The sequence below is a fragment of the Lissotriton helveticus genome, chromosome 5_1 (assembly GCF_964261635.1).
Source record: "Lissotriton helveticus chromosome 5_1, aLisHel1.1, whole genome shotgun sequence".
In the NCBI taxonomy this organism is placed as follows: domain Eukaryota; kingdom Metazoa; phylum Chordata; class Amphibia; order Caudata; family Salamandridae; genus Lissotriton; species Lissotriton helveticus.
This window is the reverse complement of record NC_136065.1, coordinates 490,205,763-490,225,743: the sequence shown is the minus strand read 5'-3', so window position 1 is coordinate 490,225,743 and position 19,981 is coordinate 490,205,763. Positions and strand designations below refer to the sequence as shown.

Genomic DNA, 19,981 nt, shown 5'->3' with positions numbered 1-19,981 from the left:
TCTCCTATATGGAGGGAAAGATTATTTTGTCCTGGAGGTCCCCGCCACCCCTTCTAAAAAAGGCCATGCAAAAGGTGGAATTGCCTGTTTGTTATCTAATTCCTTACAATGGCAATTCTCCCATTACACGGACACTAGTAATCTTTTCCAATCAATAACTATTAATAATCTAGCGTCAGTGGGTAGACGGTCTTCATTTATAATTTTAAATGCATATATCCCACCTGAAGATATTTTTAATACTGTTCTAAAGCGAATGTTTTCTTATGTTAAACAAATATTAGAGCTAGATCACCCCCCCTATATTTTACTCGTGGGTGACTTAAATAGCAAAGTGTCTAATTTAAGTCTAGACATGTTTAGAAACAAACCTAAGGAAGAAGCATATAATATACCACAAGCACTCTTTCCTACTAAAATAAAAACCAATAAAAGAGGAAAGATACTGCTTAAGGAACTCAGCCACTTAGAGGGGCTTATCGTAAACGGTAGGATGCCTTCTGACACTCCCGCTAACTTCACACATGGATCATTTAGGGGTGAATCTATTTTGGATTATGCAATCACGGACTACGATACGTTCTCTTTTGTCCGAGATATGGTGATCTCTCACTCCTCTTTGAGCGACCATAAAATGATTAACATAACTGTCTCAATAATTCCTCCAGAAACTAATTCTTGGTCCTTAGTGAACAGAGGAATGTCTATTAAATGTAAGTCTGGAAGATGTTTCTGGGACCCTATCTGTATGAAGGATGTACAAAATATTCTTGCCCAAACTTTACTAGAATTAGATGAATGGCAAGGTATGGAATTTCTACATCTCGAAAATTTTATAAAGAAACTTACCAAGATAGCTAAGAAAACTGGAAATTCTAAAAAGTTACACTTCTCTCCAAGCATATTATTAACTTTAAATAAGGAGATAAATAAACTTGTGAGGCAACAGTACCTTAATAGATCTAGGGAAAATGAGCGTAAGTTAGCCTTATTAAGAAGAAGGAGGGTCAGATTGAGATCTAAGTTAAAAAGAGAAAAAGAAGATTCTCTCTGGATTAGGCTAAGAGAGGCTTCGACTTTTAACAATTCTAGAGATTTCTGGTCCATAATAGGGAAAGGATGTGGATCAATAACAACCCCCATCCCTATCTCTATTGAGGAAGATGTCTGGATACTATTTGTAACTAGCTTATATGCACCCAACGGTACAGTGAGGGATAAATGGGATCCAGCCCCAAATAGAGAGCATAAAATAGAACTCCCTACCGAGAAATCCATAGCTACCGTGATAAAGAGTATGCGCTCTTCCGGAGCAATGGGTCCGGACGAACTGCCCATGTCAATAATTAAGCAAGACGTCACCACCTGGAGTAGGATTCTTCTCCCAGTGTTTCAAGCATGCTTTATATCAAGAACAGTCCCCGATTCTTGGAGGGGAAGTATATTAATCCCCATATTTAAAAAGGGTGATCGGGATAAGCCTATTAACTATCGTCTAATAGCTTTATTGGACTCAATAGGAAAAATTTTCGCTAAATGTCTTTTAATGCTAATAACAGATTGGGCAGAATTTAATGGTATTTTACCCATGGAACAAACGGGATTTCGCAAAGAGCATGGAACTCTAGATAATTTGACATTATTACAGGTGATTGTGGACAAGTATGTACGTGTTCGTGGTGGTGGCATATACGCAGCATTTATAGATTTCTCCACAGCGTTTGACAAGGTGGACCGTCCAACGCTGTGGAGAAAGCTGGCTGCATTGGGTATGCCAGTGTACTTACTCGAATTAGTTAGGTCTCTTCACACGAACACGTGGTGTAAAGTGCTACAAGGCGGAGAAAGGGGTCTTTCTCAATCTATCCCTTCTCAGAATGGGTTGAAACAAGGGTGTATACTGGCCCCTATATTGTTTTCTCTATATACGGCAGACCTACCATCTTCCATTGCAGCTTGTGAGGGACTAGCCCCGACAATTGGAGGGTCATCCATATCGGTCCTAATGTATGCGGATGACATACTGGTTTTAGATTTAACCCCGAAGGGTTTATCTAATCGTCTACATGCATTGAATCAATTTGCTGAAGCACATTACATGAAAATCAATATATCGAAAAGCAAAATCATGTGCATTTTTGGTAAGAAAAAATGTAGGTCTGGAAGTTATAGTTGGGCTATAGGTGGACACAAATTAGAGGTGGTTAAAACCTATACCTTCTTAGGCAAAATAATCTCAGCAAACCTTAGTGAGAATCCCCATATTGAACACAATTCACGTAAAGCGTCGGCCCATGGCATGGGGTTATGTTCCTTGTACAATGCTACAGGGAAGAGACATTTCTCACTTTTTCTGGATGTATTTAGAGCAAAAATTCCTGCAACTCTACTATATGGAATTGAATTAGTGGAATTGAAACAATGGGGATTTCTGCAAAAAATGGAAGGAAAGGTTTTAAGAAAAATCTCTTCCTTTAATACAGCATGCTCTACATCTTCATGCAGGCTGGAATTCGGACTCCGAAGTTGTTGGGTACAGGGGTTGGTAGCCCTCGTAAGATGGGTAGCCTGTCTGGCCAGAGGTAAACCGGGTTCCTTACGAGAAGCCATTAAAAAGGAACTCTTGGGCAATTTTAACGAGTTCTCTTTGTTAGTAAAAAACTTTATAAAAGCAGTATTTTTGTTAGAACTGGATGAAAGCACTTTATTCCTACTCTCACCTTTTGAGCTAAAGTCTAAATTAAAATGTGCATCTTGGGAACTCTGTTATAAATTGGATATACTTGCCCAACCTAGACAAAAAGAAAGGGAATCACTGCTAAAAACATATATCCCAAAGCTGGCCCAACAATACCTCATTTGGAATATTCCTCATAGAGTCCGTAGGTTATGGTACCTTTTAAGACATGACTTGCTTCCATTAAATCTCCTTTTAGCAAAATGGTATGGGGTATCGCCAATATGTAATCTCTGTAATAATGCTGTACAGGATCGTAATCACGTCTTATTTATTTGTCCCGCATTGCGCCCATTGCGCTATAAATGGTTAAAACCAATTTGTCTACAACTAGGAATTTTAAATGTAAAAATGTTCTTCCATGCACTTTACTGTCCACCAAATGAAATGTTTTGTTCCAGAATTTTTTATTTTATTAAAGGGTTTTTAGATATTTATTAATGATGTACAGGGAGATATTTGATGATCGCTTGACCAGTAGATAAGTAGTGTTTCCTTTCTGTCTTGTTTTGTGATTTATTTGTAATTAATGTTGTATAATTGTGTGTTTATTTTTATGTGGCCCTCATTGAGAGCCAAAACATAATAAACTTTTTGACTTTGACTTTGAGGAAGAACTTTCCATTCATTTAGGTTAGCTATGTAACTTGCCATAGGGGGTTGGTGGTATCTGGAATATGTAAATAGGTATCTGGTTGAAATGAGATGAAACATAATTTGATTGATCTGCATTTGAATTTATCTACCAAATCATGTGTAACGATTTTACTTTATTGATTTATGGATAGGCATTTGCCTCAGTGGGCGCAGAATATTAGATTTTGACAATGTGAAATACCAAATGTATTGGGTTTTGAATTTATGAGCAGAGTGAATATAAGCCCATCCAGGGCTCAATTATGTAAAAAAAAGTGTCACAAATTCTGCTATTTGAGTTTAAATGAACTTCTTCACATTAATTGAAGTAAAAAAATACAGTTTATGAGGAATGAATATGTTCCATCATGGTGCCGGTGTAAAATGAATTTGCGGCAGAGTCTGTTTTTTATGTTATTGATTGTGCCAGAAACATTGTGGAGACCTTAGATAAAATTGCGTTTATTTGGTATGTACTTCAATACAGCAGGAAGAAGGTGCGAACGCTGAAACGCGTCCTGTGTGATATCTTTAAGTTGAATAAATAACTTTAATATCAAAGCGACCCTGGGAGTGCGGCCATTCTTTCCTTTGACCGGGGAGGAAGTTCGGAGCAGAATATATATATATATATATATATATATATACACATATATGTATATATGTATATATGTATATATATGTATGTGTGTGTGTATATATTGCACACACCAAGAGCTACATTTTTGCCAAAGTTGCTGTCATTCCGTTCAGCAGTTCGAGATGTAGCTGTGTCTACAGTTTTCCTATGGAAATTAACATGGAGAAAACGCGTTTTGGGACCCCCCTTTTTCTCAGCCCCCGCTTGATGAATCACCCTGAAACTTTCAATACAGGAGTGGACCTGGCAACCCCATTCGTTCTGAACATTTTGCAAAAATTCGTCAAATAGTTCATAGAAACAAGGTCCTGACTATAACTACCAACCGGCGATTACCAGTCGGTAATATATATATTTCTTTTTTAAAGTAGAGTACAGGTATTGCACAAAACGGTGGCCTCTTCTTGGCTAAATATGCAGGGCACGATACTCATGTCCACTTCTGTAACACATTTATAAGCCTAACTTTGTGGGCATGGTCAAGGCTTAGAAAGTGTGCTTCATCCTCATTTCCACCGTAAAAAGATCACTGTAATCCTTGATAGAGATGGTTGCACCCTTGCTTTTCTCGAGCGCGAAACCTCATGCAGTTCCCTTGACTAGGAAGTTCTTTCTTGTCATCTGCTGCTGAGACAAGAGATAGTGTGCTTACCTTTTATAACAGGCATGTAAACTTGCCGAGAAGCCCAACCCATTTGGCCCCGACCCATATACATTAGCAGGATGCAATGTCTTCCCGCCCTTTTCCCAGAATGATGGACAGCTTACTGAAAGCACCCCAGCGCATTTCCTGCTCGGTGGCAAGGTTACAGACCCACAAGGTCACTGGAGACATTTCTTCGCTTTCTTCACACAGCTGTAGTGTAGGAGATGCACTATATGTTTACCCGTCGAGAGAGCACTTACTGATTAGCCATTAGAAAGTACTCCAGTCGAGTACAGGTATTGCACAAAACAATGGCCTCTTCTTGGCTAAATATGCAGGGCAGGATTCATCCTGGCACGTTGCTTGTTTCACAAAAATTAAACCTCAACAGGAAGCACTTAAAGATATAGGGAAAGCAGGTGCCCTAGATGAAGCTCCACTTCTGTAACACAATTATCAGCCTAACATGGTCATGGTCATGGCTAAGAAGGTGAGCTTTCTCCTCATTTCCACTGTGAAAAGATTGCTCTAATACTTGATGAAGGTGGTTGCACCCTTGCTTTTCTCAAGCATAAAACCTCATGCAGTTCCTGTGACCAGGAGGTTCTTTCTCCTTATCTGCTGCTGAGACAAGAGATAGTGTGCTGACCTTTTATAACAGGCCTGTAAACTTGCTGAGAAACCCTGCCCATTTGGCCCTGCCCCAAATACATTAGCAGGATGCCCCGTCTTCCTGCCCTTTTCCCAGAATGATGGACAGCTTACTGAAAGCACCCTAGCGCGTTTCCTGCTCAATGGACAGACGCACAAGGTCACTGGAGACATTTCTTCAGGTCCTTCACAAAGCTGTAGTCCCAGGCCATGCCGCCTTTCTCCACCACTCTGCAAACACGTCTCCTGATGCGCTTTTGGTTGGGGCATGAAGTGCCCATGAGGGACCCTGGGGGCCAACCTGCCCTCCTGTTACCTCCAGTAAGCCCCACACAACTAGATTGCTGAGAGATGGTTAGAGGCCACACACCCTTTCTTCACCACTCTGCACACGCGCCTCCTGGTGCACTTCTGGTTGGGGGATGAAGTCCACTTTACTCCAGAGGGACCTTGGGGGAAAGAAGACCACCTGGTACCGCCTGTAAGTCCTACACATTGGAATTCCAGAGAGCTGGTCGGAGGCCCAGACCCCATTCTCCACCACTCTGCAAATGCGACTGCTTGTTAAAACACCTTTGAAATTCTCTGGAAAAACCACAGGTTTCAGAAACATTACAGTTAGAAATTAGCATTAAAAAATCTTATAAATTCACTGAAAAAACCATAGGTTCAGCGACGTTATAGTTAGCAAATTCAATTTAAATATCTTGGAAATTCACTGAAAAAAACACAGGTTTCAGGGACGTTATAGTTGGAATTAGCATTTAAAAATCCTTAGAAATTCACTAAATGATCCAAAGGTTACAGAGACGTTATAGTTAGGTTGACATTATACTCATACAAAACCAAAGAAATTCAGTCGTTATAATTAGCGCAACTATACCTTGCGCCCCCGCAATGCACTGCTGATGATGTCACAAATTACATCACTCATGACATGGTCAATGACATCACTGATGACGTCTCAAATGACATCATCCACATAATCTCTGATGCACTTACTCACACTCTAATATAAGCTTTCATACACCAACTCCAAAATTCAGACTACCAATCTCAAAGCCATAGGCACACCAATAGCAGTTAGTACATTCACACTCACTAATTCCTAGGTCTACACACACATCCACTCACTCACCCATACAGCCACTCATACACGCAGTCACTCATAATACACCCACCAATATATGTACTTAATCACCTATACACTCACACACTGCCACTCACCCATAGAGTTAGTCACACAACTAGTCACTCATCCAAGAGTCAAGCCCACTGCCATTTACTCATTTACAGCTAAACACACAGCACATCATTTATTAATTGAGATGCTAACATATACTCACTCTCTTATACAAACACTGACACCAGCTCACACTTATCTATACAGCCACTCTCACAATCACTCACTCTCACACCCAGTCACTTACATAATCCAACACTCACATATACTGCCACACACATATGCAGTTACACACCCATACACCACTGAGACATCCATTCACTCACTGACACAGCCATTCACACACTCACTTCACCCATACAGCCCCTTGCAGACTCACTCATTAACCCATACACCCAGTGAATAACCCACTTGCACATCCATGCAAGGAGTCACATACACCCCCACCCAACCACACAAACACTCGGGCAGGAAGGGACACCTTCCAGCACAAAAACAATAATTGATGGCAATTTCATCTTTCTGTGCAGGCTAGAGAATGAAGCACACTTAGAAAGAGGAAGAAAGGGGGAGAAAAAAAGTATTTCTTCTCCTTGCGCCACCCCTACACCTCTCCTGGGGAGGCGTAGGATTCTGACACAGTCCCAGCTTTACAAAACGTTGTCAATCTGGCAATGTGCCAGGTTCCAAGGATGTTGCTTGGGAACACCCACAACAACACCCATGGAATGTCCCTGTCACACAGAGTATTGTGTGAAAGGGGCCCATATTTACAAGGCCATGAAAAGTCACGCAAGGTGACTTTACGTGGCCTTGTAAAATATGCACAAGCCCATTGTGCTGCTGGCGCATCAAAAAAAGTGACGCACCAGCTGCGCAATGGGCTTGTTAATGAAGTCCTCTGTTTATATCACACATAAAATCAGAGGTCACCAACCTTTTCTATAGCATGAACTACTTTTGATTAATGAAAATCATCCCGAGCTAATAACAAAGATTATAACTGTTACAGGAGATACCACATTAGACAAGATCATTAGATTATTTTTATTAAGTGTTCAGACTTTGACCCCAACTGATGCTATTCTACACTTGAGCTACCTTATTTATTCATTTATTTTTAAAGTTTTATATAGCGCGCTCTTTTCTACCAGCCCAGAGTTGCACACATACTGTGACTAACAGTGCCAGGCCCCACTGCTCCAGGTGGCTTTGCTGCGTGGGGGTTTGTTATGTTGCGTGCTTCATACTGTCAATCTCATTGAGTGTGTGTTGGAGCATGGAACTTGCCATTGGTTAGGTTGGTTTCTACATCAAGAGGCTGCAACTTAGCATGGCTCCTTCCTGTGATATAAGCAAGTAGCACTGTTAAGCACTGTTAAGGTCCAGATCCTTTGATTCATGTACTATGCTAGATTTCATATCAAAGTGTTACTTCCTGGCAGCTGGAGAGTTACTGGCAGCTCCCAGGCTACCTGTTGGAGAGCCTTGCATTAAACAATGCATTTCTGAGGGGAACTAAACCCCCTGTGGTCTTCATAGATATGAAGAAATCTTTTTATACACTTGGATGGAGTTATTTATTTCTGGTAGTAGAGGGCATGGGATTCAAAGGTTAAATTATCTAATGGATAACGCTGCTTAATGCAGCACTTTCTGCCTATTTTGAAACAGCAATGTGATATCTGGGACATAGGAGATTAAAAGGGAAACAAGGATGTCAACTCTCGCCTCTGCTGTTTACAGTGGCGATGGAGCCCTTGGCTGGCACAATCAGAAGAGAGGAGATGGCTAGGGGAGTCTCATTTTGCGGACACAGACACATCACTTCTATGTCTGTCTTTTCCTTAACAACCCCACCTAAGATTTACATTCCCTGTTTGAGCAGCTAGAGTGGCTAGGGCTGGTTTCAGTACCTTAGTTTTAATAGATCGGTTACAAGTACCCATACAGTGGGCTGATAGAGCCTTCAAATATTTAGGAACATTTGTATTCCATAAGGATGTAGGTATGTCAGAAAACAATTTGGGGAAACCAATGAGGAAAGAATTTACATTATCCAATTTTGGAATGAACTACCTCTACCCACAATGGTCAAAAGTGCACTTTTTGAAATAATAATTCTCCCTGCACATTTCTACTTTTTTGCAAATGTGCCAGTAATAATACCAACAGAACAAAAATAGGCAACCCAATAGACCCTTGGAGGCTTGGGTAATCTAAACGAACAGGTAATTGAGCCTTGAAGGGATTCTTTTTGATATCAATATTAAAACAAAATATACAAAATGAATTATCTTTAAGCCCCGAATTGGTAGCTTAGTACACAAAAATGTGGAAAAAAAATTATTTGATTGAACAACAAATCAAATGCAAAACTGAAATACATACAGCAAGGAAAACAATACTACACAGGTGTATACTTCAAAAAGTCAAAATGTATATAAAAAGTTATGTTATATAAAAGGGTACAAACTACAATTCACACTATGACAAAAGTAACTGGAATGAAAATTCTTTCATACAAGAATCAAAAAGAAATCAAAGTGGCCAAAGAGGGGCAAATGCTCACGACAAAATCTTATTTTCATGAGGTGGAGACAACCGTGATTGCTAGTCGTCCTCACCTTCGGATCGACTGGATCGTTCTGAAAGGGAGGATGAGTAGCAAGGGACAGGCACATTTCCGATAAAGTCTACAGACAAGACTCTGTAATCACGGTTGTCTCGACCTCATGAAAATAAGATTTTGTGGTGAGCGTTTGCCCCACTTTGGCCATCTTAGATTTCATTTTGATTCTTGATGTGCCAATACATTTTCTGTTGCTGTCTTATATGAATCTTGAACTTATGATTAGGTTCCCAATTTTTCAGGGTCATCAGTACACATAGGAACTTACGTCCTGAAGATGGTCTTATATATGCCTTCACTATAGAGACCGAAACGTCGACCATTTGACCCATTTTCTTTGTGATCAGTTTTTCAGGAAAGGTTCATTGTATAGCCTATGATGTTGTTCCTGTTATTCAATATGTAAAATGGGCTATGGCAAAAGTATCAATGATAGAAAGATTTGTTTGAAAGATTGTTCATTCCAATTACCTTTGCCGTATTGTGAATTGTAGCTTGTAACCTTTTATATAACATAACTTTTTATATACATTTTGACTCTTTGGGTATACAACCGTGTAGTATTGTTTTCCTTACTGAATGTATTTCAGTTTTGCGTTTGATTTGTTGTTCTAACAAATAATTTTTTTTTTACATTTGTTTGTACTAAACTACCAATTCAGGGCTTAAAGATAATTCATTTAGCATATTTTGTTATAATATTAATATCAGTAATAATACCTACGCCTAAATTTAAAACTTTAAACACACTATTACTGGAGTTAACGTGTGGAGGCAGGAGGTAAAAATGAAATAGTTATTCAAGAATTGCACCTACTTGTGCGGGTGTGTGAACTTAATGCCCCATATTTTGAGAATTACTACATTGTGGCACAGCTGACATATGTAGCCTGTTCGTGCCATGAACCCCCCAAATGGAAGAGCTTGTGTTTATGAGTCACTGACAACTTGTGACAGCAGTGTTGCAGAGCAGTACGATTACATTGACTCAATTCAAACATCTAACTGTGGACAGAGACTGTTGCAAAAATATTTGACTTGAACAAAAACCCTATGGTTTATGCCTCAGTAGAATTGTGATGGTCAAGATGCTTGAAATGATATCAGAAACTTGTTTGCACAGCACAAACTCAAAAGATTTGTTGTACTAAGACAAGGTAGTATTCTACATATGGGTCAATTTTTGATCTAGGATGCTATTACCCAGAAAGAAAAACAAAAATGGAAATGCCACTATGCAAAACAACATACATCCATACAGTTACTGTTGATACATGGGAAGAGCAGGAAATCCACTGCCATGCTATATCGTAACACCATTGAGTATACTAATGCTGTAGCAGGAATCAGTTTAAATAAAATTCTGGTTCGCCATCATTAGCACACAGGGCTGATCCCTGCTTCTGGTGCTAAAGCCCAAGAGTTCGACGAACTTTGGCCATTATTTTTTAGACCATCAGGAGCAAATCATCGCATAAATATTAATCACAATCTCTATCTAAGTTCTTTCAATAATGAGAGATTTTAAGGATTTTAAGAGTTTTATTATTTTAAAGTTTAGTAGAAAGTCCTTATTTAAAATCAAAAGTTGTATTCATAGTAGTTCTACAATAATCATTCTGTTACAGAATTAATTAGGAAATAATGGTTAATTCAGACAAATTACAATGCATTAAGCATTTTCCATAAAGGAAGAAAATCCCTATATAAATAATGTGGCAAAAGGTGTAGGTAGGAATCCATAAAGAGTCGGAGTTCGGAAGAGAGCGAGATAAAGCATAACGTTTAAGTATCCAGAGGTCATAAATCAATCAAATCAGAACTTTCCATAAAGAGATGCTCACGAAACTCAGTAGAGTCTCAAAAGCAATAAGGAATAAGCAAGGGAAATTGTGCAGTAGCAGTAGCAGTAGCAACCGCAATCAATGGTGTGGAGAGGGCTTCTGGAAAAAAGGCCTCAGGAAAAAGAAGATGTGTCTTCTCTAGGAACTCATACTATTATATACAGTCAAAATTAATGTTGCAGTTACTGTTGTACCTTCTCCTCCTTTCGTCCAATCATCTTTGAGGGTTCTTCTTGGGAACAGGTTTACTCCTTTCCTTATCACGAGGGGACAATAGTGTATAGACAGTAATCTTCAAGCGTACAACTTTGTTATTTTTTCATCTGGCTACACATGAAGCTTTTCATTCTACACATCCTTTTCCATGAATGCGACTTCATTTCTAACCTTCTAATGAAGCAAAAGATATGTAAGCTAACAATGGTCTATATAAAAACACAACATCTGCGGTAACAAAGGAACATTATTTTCCAGGTCTTCATTTTTTGGGAATAAAATAAGTATGTTAAAAGAGGTCATGTTCAGTTTATGCACTGTACTCTATATGTGATTAATCTTCATATTTCAACTTGAATGTTATGTTCTAAACAAATATTCAAACTCTCATTGTATAAGGTGAAACATTTGACAGATTTCTATGAAACATTTATTTAATAAAACATGTTCATGGAAAGGTCAAGATTTTTAACATTTGATACGTGCATCAGCACATTTTAGTCAAGCTACTCATTAAGCAATGCTGCTTTACACATTTTGAGGCCTAGTACGTGTAAGTGTGGCTATCTACTGTTTATACACATTTTTAAGCACATTTGATATTGTTTGTCTGCATGTTCATATTGCACAAACAATTTTACTATATTATTTTGCTAAAAACACCTCATCATGAAAATAAATCTATTAAGCCAGAGAGAAAGATTTGGGAAACAGACATGAATATCAGATTGAATGACAAAGGGTAGAGATTGATTGATAAACACCCATCCGAAATTTGTAGGAATGCAAGGTTTATTTGTTCCAATTTAATGTACTTCACAGGACTTACCTGACATCACGCAGGCTATTTAAAATATATATAATATGTATTGGACATTGAGATGTTCTGATATGGAAAAAGAATGATGCATAAGTTCTGATACTGCTCTGCATTGAGCAATTATTGCAGGGAAGTCACTGACATACTATCGGAGCTCACTAGAAAAACAGGTCTGCTGAGACCCAATATATGCTCTCTTGAATTGCACAATAAGACTAAGGGAGGGAAACTAGAATCTAAATTTATTGGCCTAGCATTTCTGCTGGCTAAATGCCAAACTTCATAGCCTGAAAAATAGTAAACGTGCGTCAGGTGGGAAAATGAATGGAAGTTTGGAAAATGCGCCCAAGCAGAAGGTGACAAATTAATTGCTTTACAAATACAGGTGCAAAAACCTCTTGATGTATCCATGTTGGACATGTTAGTACTGTCCCTAAACAGCAAAAGTGAGAATAGACCACTGTAGGAGAGGAGGCAGTACCTAGCTATTATTGGTTGTAGGCACAGGGTATAGTATTCAGTTAAATTCATTACTCACTGGCATGTAGGCCAGATTTATGATAATTTTGTGTTGCCCTTGCGTCAAGCAAGGTAACGCAATAGCAACGCAACACTAAAGTCAGATTTACCAAGCAACAAAAAGCCACATTGCAACTCAAGTTGCTTCCTTGCGTTACTCTGCAGCGGGGAAGCGTCCCATGGTTGGAGTAATGAACGTTCCCACTCATCCACCAATGGATTTTGGTGCATTCCCAGATTTACTATGAGTGGTAGACCTGGGAATGCGTCAAAATGCTACACATTCCCAGGGTAGGCGTAACCATGGACGTCATTTGGGGTTAGTCAGGGGTCATAGTTAGGACCTCTGGCTTGCTCCCTGCTACTCCTGGCACTTCCTTTTCTACCCCTGGCCTCAGAGGAGGCAGATGTTTTGACACAGTATGGTCTCTTCCTCAGGGCAACAATGCAGTAAATTCAGTAAATATATTTCTTTGACACTTTGCATTTCATTTAGTTGTGCCTTTTTAGTGTTAAGTCGTCTTCCTGAAAGGATTTGGGGCATGGTAACCCATCAGTCATTCTCTATTGATGTAAATAAAACCTCTAGTTTCCCTACTGCATGCGTAAGTGCAGTTATATGTTGACAGAGAAATAATCTGACCAACTTTCCCTACACACAAAAGCATGCACATTTCTCCAGAGGCGGCTGGTAAGCCTTGAAAGTGGTGAGGCGTCATTCTTCCCACGGGTTCACTTCAGTTTTCAAAATATGCCTTGTGGGCACTCACACACATATGTACCCATACACTCACACTCACTGTTTCTCACTCATAAATACTCTTGCACACACTCACATTTTTGCAATTACCGACCCCCACTCACAACTACTGGCTCACATGGGCTCTTGGGGTGAAGGTGTTCTGCTTTAATAGTGCTTCTGTGCCTTGTGCACTTGCACCATTATTAGAGACACCCCTGACTGACTCCCACTCCCTCTCACACTCTCCCCCTCACTCTTTCTACCTTACTCACACCTCCTTCCTCACTCTCCTGCTTTCCCTTATTCATTCTCCCTTTCACTCCCTCATTGAGTCTCACTCTTTCATTCTCTTTGACACTATCAAATACGCATCAATAACACACATTTTACCACTCAATCTCTTTCTCTCTCAATCGCTGGCAAACATACTTTCACTCATACATATACAGGGAAACAACACTGATTATATTTTTTAACTTACCTTGCTTCTTTTACTGGCAACTCAGAGGTTCCATGGCAGCAGCATAGCAAGAATCCGGTGCTGGACATAAGAAAATGCAAGCTATGCTTCCCAAAGAGAAAGCAGACAAAGCAACAGGGCCAGGCTTCAGAGGAAGACCCACCTCATGTCCTCTCACAGCTTCTTGATAGGACAGAAAGCACAGTCTTATCACAAGCTGGGACAATGCTCTGGATCCTGCCCCTGCTGCTCTGTGTATCTTCTCATGGGCTTCTGGGATGCAATGATGTGCAACCCGAGAGCCACATTTTAGCAGCTATACTGTGCTGAGTGAGACATGCGCAGTATGAATGTAAATAAAATGGATTGTCTGTGTTAGTGGATCGCAGTTCAACTATGCCCCTCACATGCACAATCCAGACATCCATCTACAGAGTGCTGTTTTTTTAAACTACACTCTTTAGCTGGATCATCGCTCAACCCCCTCCTCCTGTCACCAGGAGCCTGGTGGAGAGGCAGGAGGGCTGACCTGAACACTGCAGCATTCATGTAAACACAAAGTCGTGTTTGCATGAACACTATTAAAGTAAATGAATACAAATGTAATCTTTTAATTTAGCAGTGGCTCCTTGGGCTCACAGGTGGCAGGGCTACACCCTGGAGCCCTGAAAAGGAGCCGCCCCTCCATTTTTCCATCCAAATACTAGCATTGCATAATCCTAAGTGAACTTTATTTCAATGCCTTTAGCATGATTACCAGTCAATGTGTGGTGACAAAAACCAAAAAATATTAACAGCACTACTCTAGTTCGCACACATGACAGAGAAACACGAGTGACAGGTTATATGTCATAATCACACTTCTTTCCACCCAAGCACTCTCACAGAGTAGTATGCTAACATTTTGTATTGGTATCTTGGCACTTTATTAGGTGTATGAAGCACTATATAAATGTAACTATATTACAATACAATACTATGTTCACTGTACTATCTAAGGGCCTCATTTAGATCTTGGCAGATGGGTTACTCCATAACAAATGTGATGGATATATTGTCTGCCATAATATAAATCCAATTATATCCCATGGGATTTATATTTTGGCAAATGGGATAGCCCTAATTTTTGTGATTGAGTAACCCGTCCGCTAGATCTAAATCAGTTTATTACTGGAAACGTGATAAAATGCAATTATAATTTTTATTGCCTGCATATTGTATTTTTTCTTATTCTATTATTTTTCTATGGTATTTATTTCCAAAACAAATCATGTCATTTAACAAGAGCATATTGGATATAGGCGAATCCATGTAGTAATCTATTCATAGACGATCATATTGGGGCTAACTATACTCATGTTTCACTGCTGTACAATGTCAACTTATACATTATCCCAAACAAAACAGAACCCTACCCACCTGAATGTATGATATATTAGTGTTTAATGATCACCTTAAATAATCTTTTAGTTCTTTGTGGAGTAATTATCTTCTTTATAAAATTCCCTAGTCATATGTGGTGTGACAGTCACTTTGAAAGTTATTTTAACCATGTTAAATGTTAGCTCTACTCTTTGAAAGACCTCTACCACAGGGTAAAGTGAGAGAAACCTTCTGAGGTAACATTAATCCACTGTGTTGTGTATGGTTCATCCTGAATCCCCAAATGGCACTTAGGGGAGTTAACCGTGCCCCTTGATGAGGCATTTATTCTACTGTGGTGTTAGTGGTGCATACAAAGGAGTGTGTTGCTTTCTGTGGTATCAGTGACACTACATAACATTCATATACCATTAAAGACTTGAGAGTGTGGTTGTCCTTGAAGGACTATTTGATTAACACAGGTTTATATTCTAGATCAGCACCACCAGGAGCGACGAAGTTCCGCATTCACGGATGCTCTGGAGTGAAAATCAAAGTTGCCAATCAGGCTAAGAATCGAAAAACCTCAAAGGGTGCCAAGAAGTTACCACTGAACAGAAAGACTGTAGTATCAGTTACCACCACCCATCCCAGCTCAGAGATCAATGACATCCAAGTAAGTGGATCGATTGGTGTGAGTGAGGCTGCAAGTGAATGAGTGATCAAGCAAAGGAGGGACTTAGTGAATAAGCCCCTGAATAAGAAAACACGTAAACAAGTGAGTGATGGAGAGAAATAGCAAGTGAGCTAATGAGTGAGTGTGAGTGATAGAGTGAGGCCCTGATTCACAAAGAGCATACTCATTTGTGGCAGAGGCTACTCGGATCTCCACACTCGGTGTGGGATATCCGCAATGGGAAACTGCAAAGCAGAGATTCAGCCCTCGAGTGTGGAGATCCCACCATGACTGCAGAGCCTCCGCCACAAATGTGGAGGCTCTTTGTGAATCTGGCCAAAAGTGAGTACTTAACGTGGCTTAACACTGCCTTGTAAATAAGGCATCCATTCTCTCTATACCTAGAGTGAAAGGGGAGGGCAATGGGTGTTACGGTGGGCGTTCCACTGCAACACTCACTGATTTTGACGCTGTCCCATATTTACAAGTGTGGCGTGAATATGGGGCAGGGCCAACATTTAGAACAAAAAAAACAGTCTTACCCTGGCGAAATGAGGAGAAATGGTTTATTTCTCCTAGTTTTTGCTGTTTGATTGTGTGCTGCATTGTGCAGTACACATAGAAACGGCAAAACGCCATTGATTGTTTATGTGCTGGAAGGTGTCTTTTCCTACACATAAACAATTTTTTTTTTTTTTTTTTAATGAAGTGTTGCAACTTCTATGTGTGCTGCATTCTGCAGCACACATAGAGGTTACAAAACGCCATTGGTGATTATTTATGTGCAGGAAGGGATGCCTTCCTACACATAAACAATCTTTCACTGCAACGCAGGCTCCCTTGCACAATGGTGCAACAGTGCCTGCATTGGCACTAGGCAGCTGCAATTAGCGCTAAAGCAGAGTGAAACGCAGGGCTGCTCCATATTCTCATAAATACGGTGCACTCTTGAGTCTCTAAAGTGGCAGAGTGAGACATTAAGCCATAAAGGCTAAAGCTGCGCTCCATCACTTCATTGTGAATATGTCCCAAAATATTTATACACTTAGACCCTCATACAAGTTGGGGTATTTCATCCAGTGAAATACCCCCAAGCCACAACTATGACTCTATTGGTCGGGAACTATTGGGTCCGAAAATTCAGTTGCCCCAATAGTTCCAAGCCCTAAGACACAAGCCTGCAACTTCAGCTGCAGGGGCAGGGAACAACATGAGAGCTGGCGGAAATTACATGATTTTTTCTACCAAATTACAGGAAAACTGTTTGTAAAACCCCCCCTTAACTCCGGGTCCAAGCAGTTGTTCCGAAATACAAATCCAGTATTTGTAAAGCACGAACTACTCAACCCTAAGGCTCATGGCGCTGGGGCCGTCAGGGAGATTAAGTGAGCTATTGCAGAGAGACGCATCTTGCTGAACTGAGCTACCGCCAGGGATCAAGCCCTGAGCCCTGTCCTCTGGAGTCAGCCGCCCCAGCTCCAGCGCCATACCTCTCCCCTTTTTGATATACCTGACAGTATTGTGGTGAGGAGATGGTACAAAAGGGGGTGGTAATGGACAGAGCATCTGAACCAATCAAACACTCACACCCAGTCAAAAGATCTGAGTTTAATCCATCACCGTTCTTTAGCCCACTCTGCCACCCCAGTTCAGACATGGCTATATGCAAATCAGTCTGACCCTGTGCCTCATGGGAACAGTCCAGCCCGAACTGCCAAGCCATGCCTTCCCTGGACCGGGAACAAGCTTCCGAGGACCGGTTTCTGGCATTACAGCCGTCTTCAGCCCGGCTTGCTTGAATACAGTGGCAAAGTGAGCAAGGGACTCACGTCTGAGCATACCCTGCCACACTTATGGCGGCCAACAGCAGTACAAAAGGGGGTGGTAATGGACGGAGCATCTGAACCAATCAAACACTCACACCCAGTCAAAAGAGCTGGGTTTAATCCATCACCGTTCTTTAGCCCACTCTGCCACCCCAGTTCAGACATGGCTATATGCAAATCAGTCTGACCCTGTGCCTCATGGGAACAGTCCAGCCCGACCTGCCAAGCCATGCCTTCCCTGTACTGGAAACAAGCTGCTGAGGACCGGTTTCTGGCATTAGACCCGTCTTCAGCCCGGCTTACGTGAATCCAGTGGCAAAGTGAGCAAGGGACTCACGTCTGAGCATACCCTGCCACACTTATGGCGGCCAAAAGCGGTACAAAAGGGGGTGGTAATGGACGGAGCATCTGAACCAATCAAACACTCACACCCAGTCAAAAGACATGGCTTGGCAGTTCGGGCTGGACTGTTCCCATGAGGCACAGGGTCAGACTGATTTGCATATAGCCATGTCTGAACTGGGGTGGCAGAGTGGGCTAAAGAACGGTGATGGATTAAACCCAGATCTTTTGACTGGGTGTGAGTGTTTGATTGATTCAGATGCTCCGTCCATCACCACCCCCTTTTGTACCGCTTTTGGCCGCCATAAGTGTGGCAGGGTATGCTCAGACGTGAGTCCCGTGCTCACTTTGCTACTGGACTCAAGCAAGCCGGGCTGAAGACGGCTGGAATGCCAGAAACCGGTCCTCGGAAGCTTGTTTCCGGTCCAGGGAAGACATGGCTTGGCAGTTCGGGCTGGACTGTTCCCATGAGGCACAGGGTCAGACTGATTTGCATATAGCCATGTCTGAACTGGGGTGGCAGAGTGGGCTAAAGAACGGTGATGGATTAAACCCAGATCTTTTGACTGGGTGGGAGTGTTTGATTGATTCAGATGCTCCGTCCATCACCACCCCCTTTTGTACCGCTTTTGGCCGCCATAAGTGTGGCAGGGTATGCTCAGACGTGAGTCCCTTGCTCACTTTGCCACTGGATTCAAGCAAGCCGGGCTGAAGACGGCTGGAATGCCAGAAACCGGTCCTCGGAAGCTTGTTTCCGGTCCAGGAAGACATGGCTTGGCAGTTCGGGCTGGACTGTTCCCATGAGGCACAGGGTCAGACTGATTTGCATATAACCATGTCTGAACTGGGGTGGCAGAGTGGGGTAAAGAACGGTGATGAATTAAACTCAGATCTTTTGACTGGGTGTGAGTGTTTGATTGATTCAGATGCTCCGTCCATCACCACCCCCTTTTGTACCGCTTTTGGCCGCCATAAGTGTGGCAGGGTATGCTCAGACGTGAGTCCCTTGCTCACTTTGCCACTGGATTCAAGCAAGCTGGGCTGAAGACGGCTGGAATGCCTGAAACCGGTCCTCGGAAGCTTGTTTCCGGTCCAGGGAAGACATGGCTTGGCAGTTCGGGCTGGACTGTTCCCATGAGGCACAGTGTCAGACTGATTTGCATATAGCCATGTCTGAACTGGGGTGGCAGAGTGGGCTAAAGAACGGTGATGGATTAAACCCAGATCTTTTGACTGGGTGTGAGTGTTTGATTGATTCAGATGCTCCGTCCATCACCACCCCCTTTTGTACCACTTGTGGTGAGGAGATACCAGATAATAAGACAGATTATAGACCCCTTCTGTCCCTACACCAAATTCCGTCCAACACATAATGAGGGCCTGATTATATATCCAGGGAATATAACACACCTAGTCTCATCAATGCTGAAGCTTGTTTCCTAGGAGTGAATAAATATAGGGGCATATTCTCAAGGAGTTATAGCCAAGTGATCGGCACTTTATCGCAGCCAAAGTCGCGATAAATTCATCACCCCATTCACAAGTTGGTGCTAACAGCCCATAGCACCAGTTTACCTGAGACAGCAGCCGCATAAAACATCGCCACAGATGACCCCTGCAACTATCGCTAATGAGATGCAGAGTAGGTGTTCCCGTGCAAAAAGCCGCAACAACACCACGTCACAACATTCTCAACGACCGGCCAGATCGGCGATAAGACCACAAAACATGCAATATGCAGCTTTAGCAGCAGGAAATCAACACCTGCTCTGACCTGGTGTAAAGTTGGACCACAGCCTGCACCAGAAAAGGGAGTCCAGCCCACAGCCACACCAGAAGTACAACAGATGCCATGCCACATCACCTACACGGCATCATGTACCAAATAATTCGCCTGATGTCGCGGCTGGTGACATTTGAAAGGGGTGGGGCGTAAAGTTTCTGGGCGAGCACTGTGGCGAGCAAGCACCTTTTTGAAAAAAAGAGTGGATAAATGGTGCATTTTCAAGCAAATTCCAGAAGCAAGAAGGTTAATAATGCAATTGTAAA

At 41.5% G+C, this 19,981-nt stretch overlaps 1 protein-coding gene across 1 annotated transcript in view; it reads left to right on the top strand.

Moving 5' to 3' along the window:
* The window catches only part of LOC144753237 (protein-arginine deiminase type-3-like), a 160,714-nt gene that overhangs the window by 14,005 nt on the left and 126,728 nt on the right, over positions 1-19,981 (top strand). Inside the window, exon 2 of the mRNA XM_078640994.1 lies at positions 15,584-15,764. Coding sequence (XP_078497120.1) covers positions 15,584-15,764 — 181 coding nt within the window. The remainder of the gene's footprint in view (positions 1-15,583; positions 15,765-19,981) is intronic.